The following is a 19864-nucleotide window of genomic DNA, read 5'->3' as shown; positions in this document are numbered from 1 at the left end:
AAGTATATAAATATTAAAATTAATAATCTATTTAGTTCTGAAATTTTAAAAATAATTTATAATTTATATTTTTATTGTTACAATAATTTAATTTCAGATTTTAAAATGTTAAATAATCGTTTTTTAGACGAAATTAGTTTGTCAATTAATTTAGTCTAATGGTCTAATCAGTAATCGGACAAGTATTTAGCAATCAAATAATATACCTATTTTTACCGTCAATGATGTAAGTTACTAAATTAAGTAATAACGTAATTGTCTAGCCAATATCATAAGTTCCTAACTTTAGTAGACGATATCGTCAATGCCTAGGCCCTAAGCATTAACTGACAACTTAGCCAATGTTGTGAAAATCAAATTTTTTGTTAACACATTTCAACAATGACTAGGACTTTATTTTAATGATATTGATAATTTTGATTAGTGAAATATTAATTGGTTCAAAATGGTAATAATAATATAATATAAAATAAATTATACATAATTTATAATTATTTATTTTCATTTCAATGAATTGCGAAACTTTAAATTATTAGTTCACCTTGTTATACAAATACTCGTACTTCTAATATATCTTTGTGAATTTGTGATCCTGCGATTCTATAGCCTAACGAACGATAACTTCTTTTTATTCGACAGTCGCGATTGTCTTTTCATAGTCTAATATATTTTCAGAAGATGGAACCAATAATCATCTAGTAAACCTATGTTTTAGCATTCTTTACTCAGTACTTAGTACCTACATAATAAATTTAATACTATTATTTATTAATTTTAACAATTAATTTTTATTGTACTTACATCATTTAATACTTATACATATCAACTTTGTATGCAACAATAACCGCCAAAAGGTTAAATGGTGAGCCATGTACTCTATCCACGTCGTTGTCAGGTATAGATACTCTTACAGTAATTCATAATAAAAGTTCTGTCAACTTATTATTGGAATACTTCATCATTTTTTAGTGCCTGCTTTTGAAGATTAGTCTAATTTAATAAACAAATACCTAATTGATTTAACATTTTTATCAACTATGTCTGAAACAGCCCGGAATTATCGTCATTACCTAAAAAAATATTTCTAAATGCACCATTGCCTGAAAATTATGATCATTAACGTTATTTCCTTAATTTACGTCTTTACCGGAAACATATACACTAAATACATGAACTTTGTGTACACGTGCATTTTAAGAACACGTCTAAAATTGTTAACTCTAGTAGAAATGTATAAGTTTAAGACTCAAAGGCTACAACTTTGATAAATAAAATAATAGAAAAAAGCTTATTTCTTATTAAATAAATGTCCGAAAAAATAAAAATATCAAATAGATGTCCGTAACAGTTATTTTTTAAATAACTAAGGTGTTAACATTGAATGTTTAAAATTAAAATAATTAATTCTTCTGTAATTTAACAACAAATTTTAAACACTTCTAAAATACATTTTTACCAACACTTTTTAAAATTATAATTATCATATTGTTAGTAAGTTAACAAAATTTGTTACATTTAATACCTATATTAAATCATATATCTATAACTTATATTTAAGCAAGTTTCAGGACTTGAGGTATCAGAATTCCTTTTCTTACTCAGAGCTCTAAAAATAAAATCATGGATTTTAACTTTTAATTATTAGATTGTAGAAAAAATAAATATATAATATAATAATTACAATATAGTATTTTATAATAATATCACTTCATTTAATGTTTTATTTTTCACTCAAACATAAATAAAATTTATTAACTTTTAAATACAAAATATAAAAAAAGTGCTCATAAGTGTTAAAATAACATAATAATTATAATAATTAATTTTCTTAATGTATACAACAACCGAAATTGGGACGGCATTTTTGGTATAAATCTTACAACTAATGAGAACTTTTCATAAAATTATTATTGTGCTAAAAACAAATAAAGTAATTTTTAGCAATAAAGCTAAAAAAAAAATTAAAAATTAAAAATATTGTAAATATATATATAATTTTTTTACTAAAATATTATTAATATTTTTTGAAGGAACTCTTTTCAGAAAAATTGCCAGATGCTTTCTTTGATAATGAATAACCGGATCTTGATTTCTTTGGTCTATTTATAACAAAAAATATTTAGATTATATCAATTAATTTTGTGTTGTAAAAAACTAAGTACTCACTGTTTCAATATTGGAGACTGTTTGTTATTTGCCAATGCTGAACTTGATTTACGGCGCATTTTTACAGCCACTAACCGTTCACGATCACCCCTAATTACAGTCATTCTTTCTTGTACAGATCCCAAAATTAAATCATTCAAATCATAGCAAGCAGTAGTTAGCTAATTAAAAATTAAATAAATAATTAATATTATACAAACTATAGAAGTGTTAATAGCGTTGGAGATTTTTTTTTTTTTTTAACTCCAGATTTAATATATTTACTTGATTAATAATTCTTCGATGTAGTTCTAAATCAGATTCAGTAGGTTGTTGCTTTTTTAATTCCATATGCATTATCAGAGCTGTCTTCAATGAATCTAAAATAGTCTTTTTAAACATTTGAGCCTTTTCAGTACGTAATAGCCTTCTGGTCAAATAACCTCTAACGCCAGCGTTTATAATAGTTGCTGCAGAATTTTCAACTTCAGTGGGAGCTCTTGTCCATTTTGCTGTTAAGCCACCACGTATTCTATGATAAAATTTAATGTTTTGGTGCAAGTGTGGAGAACGAGGTGATATTCTTTGTCTTGGAGATGAGCAAACCAAACTTTTATTAACCGAACAACTAGAAATGATTGATGACGTATCAGATAATATACTTTTGTCATTAGTGACTGTCATTCCAGATTGAATTGATGGAGAACTAGATAATATTTGTTTCGATATAGATTCTGAACATTCCGACCCGTCAAAAGACATTCCAGATGTACTTTGCGATACTAAATAGTACCTAACTGCAATTTTCTCTTGCTCTTCCCTCTGTTTTCTTATTAAATTAGACAATTCTTCTTGATGCCTTTTTTCTAAATCCAACTTTGTAATGCGTAATTGTTCAGCTTCTAGGTTTAACTCCTCAGGAGTTTTGTAATGTATGTTGCTGCTGCTTATAGAATATTCATCATCGCTATGTCGGCAACAACAATGTTTCATAGATTTGCATGTCATTGAATTAGGACTGCTGTTGTTATCATAACTATTACCATTAAAAACAGTTATCACACTTCCTACAATGCTTTCGTCATTGCTAAAATTTGTTCCAATTGTAGTCAAGCTTTCTCTTTCATCTTGATTTTGGTCGGATATAATATTATTTTCTGTATATTTATTATTAAGATTTGGCTTAATTGAATTGTTTGTAAGTTCATGTTTATGAAATGATTTAGGAACAGAATTGAGTGAAAGACTTTTAGCTTTCAATATTTTTTCCTCATTGTCATTGGTCATATAAATATTAAGTGGCTCAGATTTACTTTCTTTACTAAAGTTAATATTGCTTTCTAAGCTTTTAGGTTCCATTAATTGTTGTTGAACTTGACTATTTAAAAATGCTACCATTATAGGACTTGGTGATGATAAAGTATATGAATTACTTCTTAAACGAGGAATGTGTTTTGTTGATATATTATCTACATCAACATGAATAGTATCATAAGTTAAAATTTGAGTTGGTTCTTGTTTTGGAACCAAAGTGTCACAAGAATTTTGAATTAAATTATGGTTTTCAGATTTAATACTCGATTCTTTATAAAGAGAACTATCATTTAAATTATCTTTATTAAGGACTATTGAATTATTTACAGTTAAATTATTATTTGATTCTTGTTGAGGAATCAAAGTGTCATCAGATTTATCAATTAAATCAACAGTTTCAGACTTAATATAAATTGACTGTTTACTGGAAGAATTATCATTAAAATTATTCTCGTCTTCTTCAGAAATTAATGTTGGTGTTTCTGGAGAAATAGAATCATCAGTTTTCATCCCATTAAGTATTGCAATTTTATTGATATTATTTACATCACTATAAACAGGTTCTTTTAACACTGTAGTAGGGGATTCAAAGTTTTCAATTTTTTGCATGTCTGTACTTGTAATCATTACTCCACTATCCAAGCTAACTCTTTTACCCTTGAATTTATGTTCATAAGCAATTGCCTTTTCCTTATACTCTTTCATTTCAAGTCTTTTCTGATCCGTCATCTGAAATTTAAAAATAAATCACTTTATAGGTAATAGTAATTTATGTATACTCTGTCTAGCAAAAGAGTACACCATGGTCAGACAAAGATTGGTTCTTATGAACATCTTCACACAACACCATGCAATAGTAGAAAGTGGAACCTGTTTTAATGACAGGGTGTTGAATGGGATACACATCTCTTGCTTGACAGAATATACACGAAATTATAATTATTATAAGACAAATAATAAAATATATTTTTAATTAAATATTTTAAAATAGTATAGGTAATAAAATATAAATATAGATTCCCTAACTTAAATACATTATGTACTTTTTGTAATTTTTTGATAGAATTTACATAAGAAAGTTTAAAATCTTTTACAATATTTATCTACTTTAAACAAGAACTTTAATCATTGCCCGTTATTATGACAGATACTGGATTGACTTCTTATGAAAAATTCAGTAAGTATTTTAATGTAATGAGATTTAATGACGTTTTAGTTAGTAATTTTAATTTCAAACTAAAACTATGATCAATTAACTTCTTGTAAAAATACTAAATAAACAAATGTGTATATAAGGCCCATAAGTGAAATTTAGGCTCAATGAAAACATAGGAATTATGTATTTATGTACCCATATAATACATATTATATGTCTTTATAATTTATGACTCAAATCCTTAAAAAATGTAATTGGCCTACAAGTAGTTAAATATTAAATAATCCCTATATACACCACTGTAAGTCTTAGAAGAAATTCAAATATTGAGATACTATTATTAAACATTTATATTAGGTGATTAAAATACATGAAAATATTAATTATTTTAACGAACTTGGTATAAATTTAAAATGTACTTACGAGTGGAGGAACAATCGGAACGCCAAATATTTTAATACAGGACACATACATATCCGTTCTTAACGCCATTGTGAATAAACAATTTAATTATGCACAGTAAAAACGAGAAAATTAATATATATGTACTATAGTTTAGTTTACTGAATTAAATTAATGGAAATATTTTATATTGAGTAATTGAATTGTTTTTGAATTTTTGAGATCGATGTTCAGTACAATTTTTATCTATCTCATTATTTTGTACTTCTGTCGCTTTCCCTCTGTTAAATCGTTATCACGTAATTTTATTCACACAATGCTACCAGCATTACAATAGTCTTAATGGTTATTATTGTTTCGTTTCTAAAATTTCCGCACTGTACCGTTATCATTATTTTGTTATTATATCTATTCTGTGATATTATCTCGTACTCGTATTAAGTCATAAACATTAAACATTAAACGATTAGTCTTTTTTCTCTGCTTGTAATGCTTGTATATCGCACTAAGTTATTTAATTATACAGAAAGTTATACTAAAGTATTTTTCAAGAAACTGAAATTATAAAATGAATAAATAATTTGCTGTGGTGGTTGGTTGTACTTCGGCTTAAATATGAACGATGACAGCAGTTCTGAAGCCCAACAGGGTGATTTCGACTTGACAAGTTTTATGTTCGGGAACATCGATGAGAGCGGGCAGCTTGAAAATGATGACTTACTGGACAAAGATACAAAAAAATACTTGGCGTCTTTGTCCAAACTTGGATTTAGTTCGATGGTATCTGAAGTCATTGACTCATCTGAACTACGAGGAATCGAAAATGGTCATGAAGACTCAAATACTGTTGATGAGAAGTCACCTACAGCTCAGGATTTTTTTGATATAGACGAATTAGCTGATGAAACTACTAGCTTTAAAAAGCAAGTTTTGGAAAGTGGCTATGACGGTGACAATGAACAAAACGATAAACAAACTGATAAATCCAAGCGGCTGGAAACACCGCTGGCTGCTATGTTACCTTCAAAATATGAAAATGTTGATGTAACCACATTGTTTCCTGATTTTAGAGTTGGAAAAGTAATATTGATGCACATTATATACCTAAATAATAGATGACTTTAATTCTTTTAAATCTACTTTTGATTTTAGGTGTTAAGATTTTCTAGATTGTTTAAGCCTAATAAATCAAGTCGCTTACCTAAAGTTTGGCGAAATGTTAAAACAAAACGTAAAAAGAGAAGACATAGTGATGCAAATGATTATAATTCTTCTGATAATGATTCCAAAACTCAACTTCTGTGTCTTGAATATGGTTCATTACCAGATCCTGAATTCATTGCTTGTGACGATGAGGTTATTTTCTATATTATATATATATTATTATGCAATTTGTATAAATAATTAGTTTTTAGGAAAAATTTTTACAACCAATTGAAAGTTTTTCTAAACAAACTAATCCAAATAAACAAGAAAATGAAGATGGTTCAAATAATCAAGCATACTGGAGATGTGGTCCAGCAAAGTTGTGGTATGATATGTTGGGAGTTCCTGAAAATGGAGAAGAATTTGATTATGGTTTTAAACTTAAAGACAATAAAGTAAGAAAATATTATAAAAACTGTTCTATATTTATAAATAAAAAATTAAGTTATAGGTAATAATTTTAGCCCATTAGTATTCAATAAATTGTTAGTACACGTACCCTATCACTTAAAAATAGTGGTACATTTTTTTCTCTCATTCACAAGTATCTTTATATCTTGTTTATTCCTACGACTATTGATTGAATATACAGTGGATTCCACTTAATGTGGGCACCAGTTAATATGGTCATTCGCTTAATATGGGCAAAATTGTCTGGTCCCAATATAAAATGTATATTAACAAGGTTAAAAAAAGCCGCGTATTATGGGCACTCGTTTCGGTTTATGTGGGCAATTTTTATTTTATCATAGTGTTAGAATATACACATATGTATTTAAAAATGACTAATTTCATCGAGTTTTGTCATATCTATGAGATTGTGTTTATCGAAAGTAATAAAAAGCACTATAGGTACCATTTAAATCTTAAAACCCTTTTCTGCCTATTGTACCAAAAATGGCACAAATTAGTTTTTCGTAGTTTCTATTGTTGAAAATAAAGTTACAACATTACTACATATACGGCCAGTTACATCTACCTAGTAGTAACATTGTGAACTTCAGATGAAAAATAAACGACTGAAAATATTATTGTTGTGCAAAGTGAAAAACTAACCACTTTATGTTACAACAATAACAATTTGATTCTAATGATACTACCGATCTTTGGTAAAAAAAAATCTATCTTGTAGTACTTTTTGTTCAGAATATTTTAAAAATAAGTATAGATTTTTAAGTATAATACTTATTGAAATATTCAAATATATCATATCCTAATTATGTGCCAAAAATTAATCTTTAATTAACTTTTAAAGGTAGTTTCACTTGAATATTTTTAAAATATTTTTCCCATCCTCCTGGTGTTTTTTACAATAAGTACATTTTTGTTGGAAAAAATAAAAATTCATGCAGTAAAGGATTTTGTTGATATTTTTTGATATTATAATTTTTTTTTTTTTTTTACCAATTTTGGTTTTTATGGGCAACCGCTTTATTATTGGCAAACAGGGTTGGTCCCAACGTGCCCACATTAAGCGGAATCCACTGTACTATATACCACTGATAGAAAATCCGTGGCACGCAAAAAATTAAAATATGTTTACAAGTCAAATATTAACGAATTGACTTCAACTATTAATACTTTGACTGCGGCATTGGTTGACCTGAGCGATTCCCCTGTGCTGAACATTTTTCGTAATAATAGTAAATATAATACAAATATAAAATATACCCGAAATCTCAAACCACAGCAAATTAAATAATTTCAACCATTTATCTGTGTGGAGGCATAAGTACTAATACCTTGTTGTATGCTGGTATTACTGGGAGAGATCAGAAAGTAATACAGGTTGTCGACGCTCGCCGCATAGAACAAATACAATTTGTCGACGTCAAAAAAAATAATTAACAAAGTAATGTACTTGAACTAACCTTTTTCATATTAATACATTAATTATACAATAAAATTATGATAATATTTTTCTTACAATATTAAATATTATATGTATAATATAATATTTTTCATGGCATATGTTGCTTAAAAAAAAAGGGAGTAATTTTTAGCATGTGGCGTTCAATATATTTTTTTTTTTTTTTTTTTTTGTAGGGTAACTTACAGTTATAGCAAAAATATAGATACTTAACAGATACCTTAACTATTTTCTTTTTCAAATTATTTTAGTCTTAAATGTCTTAATACACCTTTTTCAGAGCTTTTAAAATTGATTGAAAAATATTAAGACTTCATAATTTTAAAATTGTCCTCAAATGTTAAAAAATTAAACTCAAAGATTCTCAGTTTCAAAATAATTTTGTTAAAATTCACAATTCTTGAATACTGTTATTTATTAAAATTGATTATTATTTCAGACTGAAGATATAGAAAATACTCCAGAAGAAAATCCATATCCAGAAGACGCCTATTTAATGGTTAGTCAGTTGCATTGGGAAGATGATATAATATGGAATGGAGAAGATATTAAACATAAAGTTCTTCAAAAATTAAATAGCAAGACTAATGCTGCTGGATGGGTACCAAGTAGTACTAATCGTACTGCACAAGCTTTTAGCCAACCTGGAAAAGGAATGCTTCCTCTTGCAGGTGGATCAGTACGATTAGCTACATCCAACATAAATGTATCACAATCACAAAATAAAATGACTCCAAAATCAAATATGTAAGTTTTCTATGTATGTTTTTAACAAGTCGTTTAAAAAATTATATATATGTATATATACAGGTACGCATGTAAGGGAGGTTTTAGTGGTTCACCCACCCCTAATCCTTAAAATAAAAATTGATTTAATATATAATTAAAAACTTTGAACTTAATGAATTTCCCTAGGAAAACCTGAACCAAACTACATATGCACGCATTGGATTAATTATTAAGGAGATAGATTTTTCCAGATAACGATCTGTACAACTTCATAAAAATAATCCCAGATGTAATGACCTGGCTGATTTAATTTCTTTAGTTGTTGATCTTATATGTGGTTAATACATATCATATTTTAGTGTACTTATTGTGACACAAAATCCATGGAAATTTTAAAAAAATAGAAAAATTAAAATATCAGTGTGTAATAGGCACATACTTATGAAATAATACTAATAAGAAATACTAACAAATAAACATATTATAGTTTAATTATAATGTTAACCAAATTGTAGTGCATGTAATAACAAGATACTTGATGCCAAATTGCGTGATTCGCAGTAAACATGTCAATGTGGTATTATATTAAAATATTTATTCCTGTTGGTTATTGTAATTTAATATTTTAACTAATGTCAAGATAATTTAATCTGGTGCTATTGTTCACCATAGTTATGTTATACGGATAAATTTAAATTATATTATAGTGGTGAGACGTTTTATATAAATAATATAAAATATTTTTAATAAATATGATTACAGATCAGCTAAAAAAAATATATAACTTAACAGAACCTATTTGACAATAAAATATTTAATTTAGAATAGTATTCTAGTAATTCATCATATAATTGAGTTTGTTCAAATAACTAAAATATATGAGAGAGTAAAAAGTGAACGAATGTACATACTTAGTTAAATATTTCATTAAAATAGGGTATGTCAATAAATCACTCACAGAAGTAAACTTTGATTACTTTTCAGCCTTTATTTAAGTTTAGTGATGATAGAAAGTTATCTCTTCTCTTATAGATGACATTTTTAATGGTAAGTAAGATGTGTTAAGTAGTAAGGATGTAAAATCTAGTAGTGACTGGTAGATATATATGATTTTATATATTTATCAGACTGTGTTGTTTTTAAATATTCAATATGTATTATATAGTATTGATCTTATTTGATATATACTAGGTATCTTGCAGCTGCCTGTCGGTCTGTGTCTAAGGGTGTATATTTTTGTATTATTGTGCATTCATACTGGATTATAGCTTCTTCATGTCTTTTATTATATACGCAAATATAAACATAGTATTGTTTTATATTTTCATATTACACCAATTTATTTTAATTTTTAAAACATTTTTAGGGGTTCAAAGCAACAACCAATAAATGATACCACAGATGATACCTGGTATTCTATATTTCCAGTAGAAAATGAAGAATTAGTATATGGTACTTGGGAAGATGAAATCATTTGGGATGCTAAAAATATGGAAAAAATACCTCGTCCAAAAATATTAACATTAGATCCCAATGATGAAAATATTATATTGGGTGTTCCTGATGATGTAGATCCTGCAAAACAAAGACTAGATAATGCTACTCCAGTTAAAGTAAAAATTCCTCATCCGCATGTTAAAAAATCAAAACTTCTACTTGGTAAAGCTGGGGTGATTAATGTTCTTGAAGAAGATACTCCATTACCTCCACCTAAATCACCAGACAGAGATCCATTTAATGTATCAAATGACTGGTATATAATAAAAGAATTTTTTATTACAAATTAATTCTAAAATTGCTTATTTCACTATGTTTTAGTATAAAATATAAAGTTATTAATTTTCAATTTGTTGTAAAACTTTCAGTTACTATCAACCAAGGTCATCTGAAACATCATTACGTCTTAAAGTTGGAGGTGGCAATATCATCCAACATTCAACGCCCGTTGTCGAGTTAAAAGCTCCATTTATACAAACTCATATGGGGCCAATGCGTTTAAGAAATTTCCATCGTCCTCCTATGAAACGTTATTCTCATGGTGCTGTTGCTCAGCCTATATTTCATTCTGTGCAGCCTCTTTTGAAAAACATTAAAAAGAAAGCTAAGGTAAACAAAACATTGAATCAAATATTAAAATTGATAAAATATACTACTAGTGGTACATCCATAATTGTGTTTTGCTCAACATTCTAAAGATGTCCATTTTATTCATGTTAAGTACATTATGAATTATCAACACTTTTATTAATTTAGCTTAGAGAACAAGAACGAATAGCTTCTGGAGGAGGTGATGTATTTTTCATGAGAACACCTGATGACTTGACTGGCCGAGATGGTTCAATTATTTTAGTTGAATATTGTGAAGAACACCCACCTTTATTGAATCAAGTATGTATATATACATAAATTAACTAAAAAATAATTATTTTGTTATCTAAATATTTTTTTTAGGTTGGAATGTGCTCTAAAATTAAAAACTATTATAAACGTAAAATTGGCAAAGACCCTGGTCCACCAAACTTACAATTTGGAGAAATTGCCTATGCCCATACTTCACCTTTTCTGGGTGTGCTATCACCTGGTAGAACAATTCAAGTTATTGAAAATAATTTATATCGAACACCAATATATGAACACAAACCTTTGGAAAACGATTTCTTACTTATAAGAACAAGGTTAGGAATTCTATATCATATTACTATACTACTATATTAAATTCAATAGATTTGAGCTTTAATTTATTTTGGCTAAGATTTACTAAAAAATGAAATATACCTAATTACATATTACTGCTTATATTAAATTTATAACTACAAATGTTATTCTATTAGTTATTTATTATTTACTAATTTTTAGGCATGCCTATTACATACGTGAAATAGATGCTTTATTTACATCTGGTCAACTTTGTCCATTGTATGAAGTTCCTGGTCCAAACTCTAAACGTGCTAACAATTTTGTGAGAGACTTTTTACAGGTAAAAAATAAATTTCTTTTTAAATCCTTGTAGGTACTAATATCTTTTTTCTTACTAGGTTTTTATTTATCGACTATTTTGGAAAAGTACTGATTATCCAAGACGTATAAAAATGGATGACATTAAAAAAGCATTTCCATCACATTCAGAAAGTAGCATTCGTAAACGTCTTAAGCTATGTGCCGATTTTAAAAGAACTGGTAATTAATGATAATTAGAAAGAATAAATAAATTAAATTAACAATAATATAATATTTATTTTAATAATATAGGATCTGATTCCAATTGGTGGGTAATTAAACCTGATTTCCGTTTACCATCGGAAGAAGAAATTCGTGCCATGGTATCACCAGAGCAGTGTTGTGCTTATTTTAGCATGATTGCAGCCGAGCAAAGACTTAAAGTAATTTAAATATTCAGTTAATTCAGTAAATTTTTATTGATAATTAATGTTTCTATAGGATGCCGGCTATGGAGAAAAATTTATTTTAACTAGCTTAGAAGACGATGACGAAGAAATGCAACTAAAAATGGATGATGAAATCAAAGTTGCACCATGGATGACAACCCGAGCATATATACAAGCTATGAAGAATAAGTGTTTACTTCAACTCACTGGTCCTGCAGATCCTACTGGATGTGGAGAAGGATTTTCATATGTACGAGTACCTAACAAACCAACGGTATGTTACTTTTAATATCTTATTTATGTTAAATTTCAATATTATATAAATTATTGTATTATCACTTTGTATAAGTTAATGTTTTATAAAAAAAATAAAATAATAATTGTACATTTGTATTAATTTTAGCTGAATAAAGAAGAACAAGAAGCTCAACCTAAACGTATGGTTACTGGAACAGATGCCGATTTAAGACGATTGTCATTGAATAATGCAAAAGCTTTATTGAGAAAATTTGCTGTACCTGAAGAAGAAATAAAAAAATTGTCTCGATGGGAAGTTATTGATGTAGTTCGTACATTATCTACTGAAAAAGCTAAAGCCGGTGAAGAAGGAATGACAAAATTTTCAAGAGGCAATCGTTTTTCCATTGCTGAACACCAAGAAAGGTAAAAATATTCAAATACAACATAAAAATTATGTTAATTTTAATTTTTACATGTTGACTAATAAATGCTTTTTTACTGTATAATATATAATAATATGGCATAATATTAAATAAAAATAATAGGTTGATATATATTATATACAAAGTTAGAAAAGTAAAAAAGAACAAAGAAATGTAAATATTTTGGTTAGACAAATAATTATAAATAATTATAAGCAGGGCTCGGGACTTATAGCACTTAAAATCTTTAAAATAAGTGCTACATCATTATAAGCACTCAAATAAGCATTTAAAAAACTTAATTTTGAGCAAAATTATTTAATCAAAAAAAAACTTTCTTTTTACATGATAAAGTAGGTATACACATAATTTGTAACTGTGCTAAAAATAATAATAAAAAATAATTGTAATTATAATTAAAGACTACAAAAAATATTGGAACAAAATAATTACAGAAAAGTTTTTAACTAAAAAATCAAAATAAATCTTTATATTATAAAAAAATCAAACTTCACTTTCGAGACATTTTGCCTTATTGTTTATAGATTTTCCGAGGAATTTTCTGAAAAAACCATAAAAAGTAAAAAAAAACTAATCAAAAAAGCAAAAAAAGCACTTTCAAATTTTATAATTGAATATTTAGAGGTATACATTTCATAAAAATTTAAAACTTGAATTCTTGAACACATAATATACTTGATATAACGCTCAAAAAATGTAAATTTTTGACTCTAATTTATGTATACTTATGAAGTTATAAAATAATAATTATAGGAGATGCTAATACAAATAATTTAATTTTAAAGCTAACCAAATTGTAGATTATTTAATAATAAGGTACCTGCCAATTGCTGTTTTCTACGGTGAACATATTTATACTGTTGACTAATAATATTGATCTATAAAAAAGTTTAAAGAAAATGTATAAAATCTTTCTAATATATTGTTCTTCTGTTTTTAGTAATATTCTTTCTTGTAATAATTAAATATTAAATTTTTATCAATATATTTTAGATACAAAGAAGAATGCCAAAGAATATTTGATTTACAAAATAGAGTGCTTTCATCTCATGAAGTGTTGTCCACAGACGAAGGAGAAAGTTTTGATGAAGAAGATTGTTCTGATATTGAAGAAATGGGAAAAAACATTGAAAATATGTTGTCAAATAAAAAAACAAGCACACAAGTATGTACTTAAATTTCATCTTGAATGAATTAAATAAATTAAAATCTAATAAATGACTATACAATAATTTTACTAAATTTAGTTGTCACTTGAAAAAGAAGAACAAGAACGTCATGAACTTCGTAAAATGATCATGGGTTGTACTAGTGATGACATGCGTAAAAGAGATAAGAAGAAAATGGATGATGATGATAGTATGCAGTTTTCATCTACTGGACAACCAGGTATGATTGAACACAATTATCATACAAACAGTAAAATAAACATTTAATTTACTTACAGGTCGTGTACTTAGGATATATAGAACATTTCAAGGATCGGATGGAAAAGAATACACTAGAACAGAAGTTGTACGTAAACCAGGCGTTATTGATGCTTATCTAAAAATTAGAACCACAAGAGATGAAGGTTTTATTCGTCAATATGCGCTTATGGATGAAGCCCAAAAAGAAGAGATGAAACGTGAAAAACGAAGAATACAAGAACAGTTGAGACGTATAAAAAGAAATCAAGAACGTGAACGCTTTTCTAATAATGCAAAACCACAACCTGGTAAATCTATATTACCTAATGCATTTAATAACCGTTATTATATTTTATGTTATATATTTTAAGGTTTTGGTTATTCCATGGTCAACAAGAGCAATTCTTTGAGTAATGATGTACCAATGCCTACTTCTGGCACAGTTACTATACCTAAACCACGTATGGAAGCTACCCCACCGAGACCACGTAAACCAAAGCCCAGTAAAATGAAACCTGATTTAAAAGTTCGATGTGGAGCATGTGGCAATGTTGGTCATATGAGAACGAACAAAGCCTGTCCTCAATACAATCTAAATCGTAATGCATCAGTTAATGTTGCTCTTACTGAAGAGCAAGAAGAAGAAATTGAAAAACAAATGAATGTAGAGGATGAAGATTTAGTTAATGTAGATGGAACTAAAGTCACATTATCCAGTAAACTCTTGAAGGTTTGTGTGTTGTTAATTATGAATTAGAAATAAAAATACTTTATAGTTGTGTACTATATATTGTAAATACATCTTTCTTTGTTTATTAGCATGCTGAAGAAGTAAAAAGGAGATCACTTGTTTTGAAAGTACCCAAAGATGCTTTATCACGTAACAAGAAACGTAAGAATGAACTGCACTGCGATTATTTAAAGAAACCTGATCGTTCTGCCAATAGACGACGCACTGATCCATTAATTGTTTTATCCACAATTTTTGAATCTATATTAAATGAAATGCGTGGTATGCCTGATGTGCATCCATTTATTTATCCAGTTAATGTCAAGGTAAAATAACTGTTAATATTAGTTGTTTAATAAATGCATCTGATTAGCTTACCTAAAAATTTTATTTTACAGAAAGTGCCTGATTACTACAATATAGTGCAGAGACCCATGGATTTACAATCCATTAGAGATGGACTACATTTGAAAAAATATCAGAACCGTGAAGAATTTCTTTCTGATGTCAATCAAATTGTAGAAAATTCTACTTTGTACAATGGTGAATAAATGATAATACTATATTTTTTAGTTAAATCTATTTTATTTAAATTACAATAATGCAATTCATTTTTAGGTGCTAAAAGTTCACTAACAGTTGCTGCTCGTCGTATGTTGGGTGTTTGTGTAGATCGTCTACATGAAAAAGAAGAACGTCTTATGTTACTAGAAAAAGCAATCAATCCACTTTTGGATGATAATGACCAAGTGGCTTTAACATTTATATTGGATAATGTTGTTGGTAAAGTAAAGACTATGAGCGAAGCATGGCCATTCATGAAGCCAGTTAATCGTAAATTAGTCAAGGATTATTACAATGTCATTAAACAACCAATTGATTTAGAAACTATTGCTTCACGTGTTTCTAGTGAGTATTATTCATATTTTTTATATAAATTATTATTATTATTCTACATTATATTTACTAACAATTATCATATTAAAATGGGAAATAAATGCTCTAATGCATTTTCTAAGTTAATAGGTTCAATCATTGAAGAAATTGAAAAAATAGTTATGGGTACAAAATAATACTAAAACCAGTCATATTGTATACAATGTCTGAAACGAGTCTCATAACAAGAAAGATAAAAAAAATATATAAATGAAATAATATAATTTATAAATTAATAGATTTTTAGTTTGAATATTATTGTATAAACAAAATTTTAGTAAATGAAGAATTTTATGAGTTAATTAGTTGAGTAGTGGATTAATAGGTCTATTGCTAGCAACTTACGTCTTACTTAGGTTATATGAAAGATTTTGCTCATATCTCTATTCATTTGGGTCTTGTGTATTATATGAGTAAGTGTCAAACAGAAATATAAAAGTACCATAGGTCGCAGATTGGTTAGTATGCTTGATTTTAAGCAATATTTGAGTTATTAATTGTTGGAACTTGATTGGATCATACTATGCATATAGGTATATACATACGAGAGAAAACAAAGTAAGCAGCTCTTCCTCTTGTGGGTTAAGTTTTTTCTATATTGGACAAATATTATATATAAATATTATTGTATAAAAAAAATCTTATATCTTGAACTTTTTCAGTTATTAATAAATTATCATTTTAAAAATACAATAATCATTGACTATAGATGATGGTAGTTATAAGAATTTTCTGCCCTCGTGCCAGCAAGGTTTACACATGCCTGATTATACATAATGCAGTTAATCTTTTTTATAACATAATATGTTACATTACTTGTTACTTACTTTTTTCAGGTCACAAGTATCATAATCGTAAGGAATTTTTGGCAGACATAAATTTAATCTTTGAAAATAGTGTTGCATATAATGGCGAAGATTCAGAATTTACACAACAAGCAAAGAAATTGATAAGTGTGGCTACAGAATCATTAGAAGAGGTAAAGAATTGAAACTATGAATATTGTTACAAAAAATCTTATTCTATATAAATTTCAGTTTGATCAATACTTGACACAAGTGGAACAAAATATCAGTTTAGTTCAGGCCCGAGCTCTAGAACAAGTTGATATGGATTCTGCTGCAGAGGATGATTATGCAGACATGCAAGATGTTGAGGATGTATGTTATATTAACTTATTATTTATAGTATATATTTGCGTAAAACAAAATTAATTTGTATCATACATTTTCAACAAAATTCTGTTCACATATATAATACAAAAAATTTTTTTAGAACTTAAATTCACCAAGAGAACACAAAGTAAACATTGAAGATATAGAATTTCAAATGGATCCAGACAGTAATTTCAAAACAGAAACTAATCACATATTAGAAGACGGTAATTTGTTTAATACATATAATAGCTAAATAATATGCACTTTGTTATCCGTTCAAAATAAATCCATGTTAAATTTGGTTGTCTAATGCTAACATTTAGTGTCAGGATAAATAATGTTTTTGGTGTATAGATGATATTTACGATTTATCAACTTTACATTACTGTCCTGCCAAGCATTACATTTTTTTGACCATTTAAGATCAGCATTTCAGATATTTTTCATGTCAAAACAAACAACTATTTTCATGTTTAAGATTGTTTATTTTTTGTCTTAACCATAATTAATAACCGATTAAAAAACTCAGTAATTTGATTATTCAGAATTTGGATAATATAGATTATATTTGATTGTTTCAATTACTTGAATAATAGATTTTTCAATTATTTGATTAACCAATTATGTATCTTTTGTTAAAAATAATAGCACAGCCTTAAATATAATTAACATTTGATTTACAATAAAAAAAAAAAAAATTGAGTTAATTGAGATAAAAACTATTATATCTTATGATGGAGATCAAATCATACACATTGATCATAATTTCATCAAAATTGGATGGGTAGTTTCGGAGTGCATAGCGGACATACCCGTCATTACACAAAATTTTTATACGTAAAGATACATATTAAATGGTTTTAAATTTTGTTATATTTATTTTTAGATTTACATTGTTCGAGTGAAGAAGATGATTTCATGGAAGTTGTTGGAGAAAATCCGCCAGATGATGACAGTCAACAAGTAGCAGAAGCCATGGTTTTGCTCGGTAACATGGGATACAATCCTGCTCCTGAAACTTTCTCCAACCAAATCCAAGGTGAAATACGAATATCATACTAATCTAACAGCATATAATTTTTGTTTTTTTAATAGCCGACGAAAGTATGGACCTCGATCCAAATTATGATCCTTCAGACTTCCTGCCTACCGGTAGCCGAAATCTAGACACAAGTGATGAAAAAGATCTCACAGGGTCAAGTACTAAAAATCATACCAGTGCAAATATCCAAGATGATTTGGAAATCAGCGATTCAGATGAAGACGACAGTCCTCATGATGACAGCTTAGATATTAAAACTGAAGGTGATTTAGGAGAACTGTGGTTTTAAGTGATCACTATTTGTTAATTGTTTAAAATGTATTTATAAAATAAATTTATTTGTAAATTTGATATATTTTCATAATTATACGTGTTTTTTTTCTGTATCAAATGTTGTACTCACTGTCTTGTAAAAAATTAATGTTATTATATTAACTTATAATTAATAATAAAAAAAAAGACTTCACTACAATAAGCAGAAAAAATATTTTTGATAATTCTTTAAAATTGAGAGACATATCTTCTGTGGATGAACAAATGAAGTACCTTATAGTGACAATTAATTTTAAGTAATAAAATAAATGATTTGAAATTTGTCAACCACAGCAAGAGTGTAAGACAGTTTACTCATAAATTATAAAGCCTATCAACTAAATCTTATTATTTTAGTTGGCTATTTAATTTTTCAAATACTAATTAATGCCATACAGCAACAATATTTTTAGTACCAATCAAAAACTTTATTAAATAGTTTACATAATACATTTGATTAACAAAAATAATACAACAGGCCAGCAAGTTCATAGATTAGTTAAGTACACTCTATAAAAAATACCATAATTGATTACTCAAAGTGCAGTTGGTTAATGGGCCATTAATTATTAATAAATTAATTTAAATATATAAACACAATATTCTAAGTATAGACCTATTAATAAATTTAATATTAAATTAATTAAGTTAATAAGTCTATGATTCTAAGTACAGTAATAATCGGGGCTCGTAAGTTCATGCATTTGCATTTATTTTCGCTATACAAGAAAACATGCTAACTGAGATATAAAGCCATTTAATAACAATAGTAATAATTAAATAAAGTGCATGTTTTTGCATATTTTGGGTGTAAAGGTATATTTGTCATATAGTAGATTTTTTAAGGTAATTAATGCTTATTATTACATAAAAAAATATAATTATTTATTTTAATATTTTAGTTCTCTTTTGTTTCTATTTTGTTCATTTTCGTATTTACAAAATGATAGTATTGGTTTTGATTTATTTTTATTAATTTTGACTATTTTAAAGCGTATAAAAATTAAAAGGAATAAAAAACTTAAAATTAATTGATGTCTTACCTTATTATTTTAAAATTTGCCTGTGATTTTTTACATATTGCATATTTTAAAAATGTTTAGAGCATAAATACATGCTAATTTATGCATTTTTTAGTGTACGAACTGACGAGCCCTGGACTAATAATTAATATACTAAATTAAAAACAAATTATGTTATGTTAGACAAAATTTGATATTTAATTTTTTAATATAAGATATATTTTACATAGCGATTTATTCTACACTTGAATGGTGTTTGAAAACACTATTTAATAATAAACAATAAATCATCTAAAAAAATGTAATTGCACATAAAATAATATAACTATAATTTACAGATAGTCGGGTACAAAAAAATAAATATA

General features: G+C 27.0%; 2 protein-coding genes across 2 annotated transcripts; one reads left to right on the top strand and one right to left on the bottom strand.

Annotated features, from left to right (window-relative positions):
• Positions 1-1862: 1862 nt before the first annotated feature.
• On the bottom strand, positions 1863-5237 carry LOC113548202 (putative uncharacterized protein DDB_G0282499). Its single transcript, XM_026948955.1, has 4 exons — positions 5039-5237; positions 2431-4188; positions 2167-2327; positions 1863-2099 (listed from the first exon to the last, which is right to left on the bottom strand). The coding sequence occupies exons 1-4, from the start codon at positions 5105-5107 to the stop codon at positions 2015-2017; spliced, it is 2073 nt and encodes a 690-aa protein (XP_026804756.1). The 5' UTR covers positions 5108-5237; the 3' UTR covers positions 1863-2014.
• A 395-nt stretch (positions 5238-5632) lies between these two features.
• On the top strand, positions 5633-18454 carry LOC113556319 (transcription initiation factor TFIID subunit 1). Its single transcript, XM_026961190.1, has 25 exons — positions 5633-6097; positions 6170-6373; positions 6433-6618; positions 8533-8840; positions 10189-10575; positions 10688-10928; positions 11076-11210; positions 11274-11497; positions 11679-11799; positions 11858-11999; positions 12072-12202; positions 12261-12482; positions 12612-12871; positions 13885-14056; positions 14139-14280; positions 14339-14608; positions 14672-15030; positions 15120-15356; positions 15429-15573; positions 15649-15939; positions 16803-16945; positions 17004-17126; positions 17242-17347; positions 18010-18162; positions 18219-18454. Exons 1-25 carry the CDS (start codon positions 5633-5635, stop codon positions 18452-18454), a joined length of 5403 nt encoding a protein of 1800 aa, XP_026816991.1.
• Positions 18455-19864: the final 1410 nt, after the last annotated feature.

This window comes from Rhopalosiphum maidis, chromosome 1 (genome assembly GCF_003676215.2).
Source record: "Rhopalosiphum maidis isolate BTI-1 chromosome 1, ASM367621v3, whole genome shotgun sequence".
Lineage (NCBI taxonomy): Eukaryota > Metazoa > Arthropoda > Insecta > Hemiptera > Aphididae > Rhopalosiphum > Rhopalosiphum maidis.
This window is presented reverse-complemented; position numbering and strand designations above follow the sequence as displayed.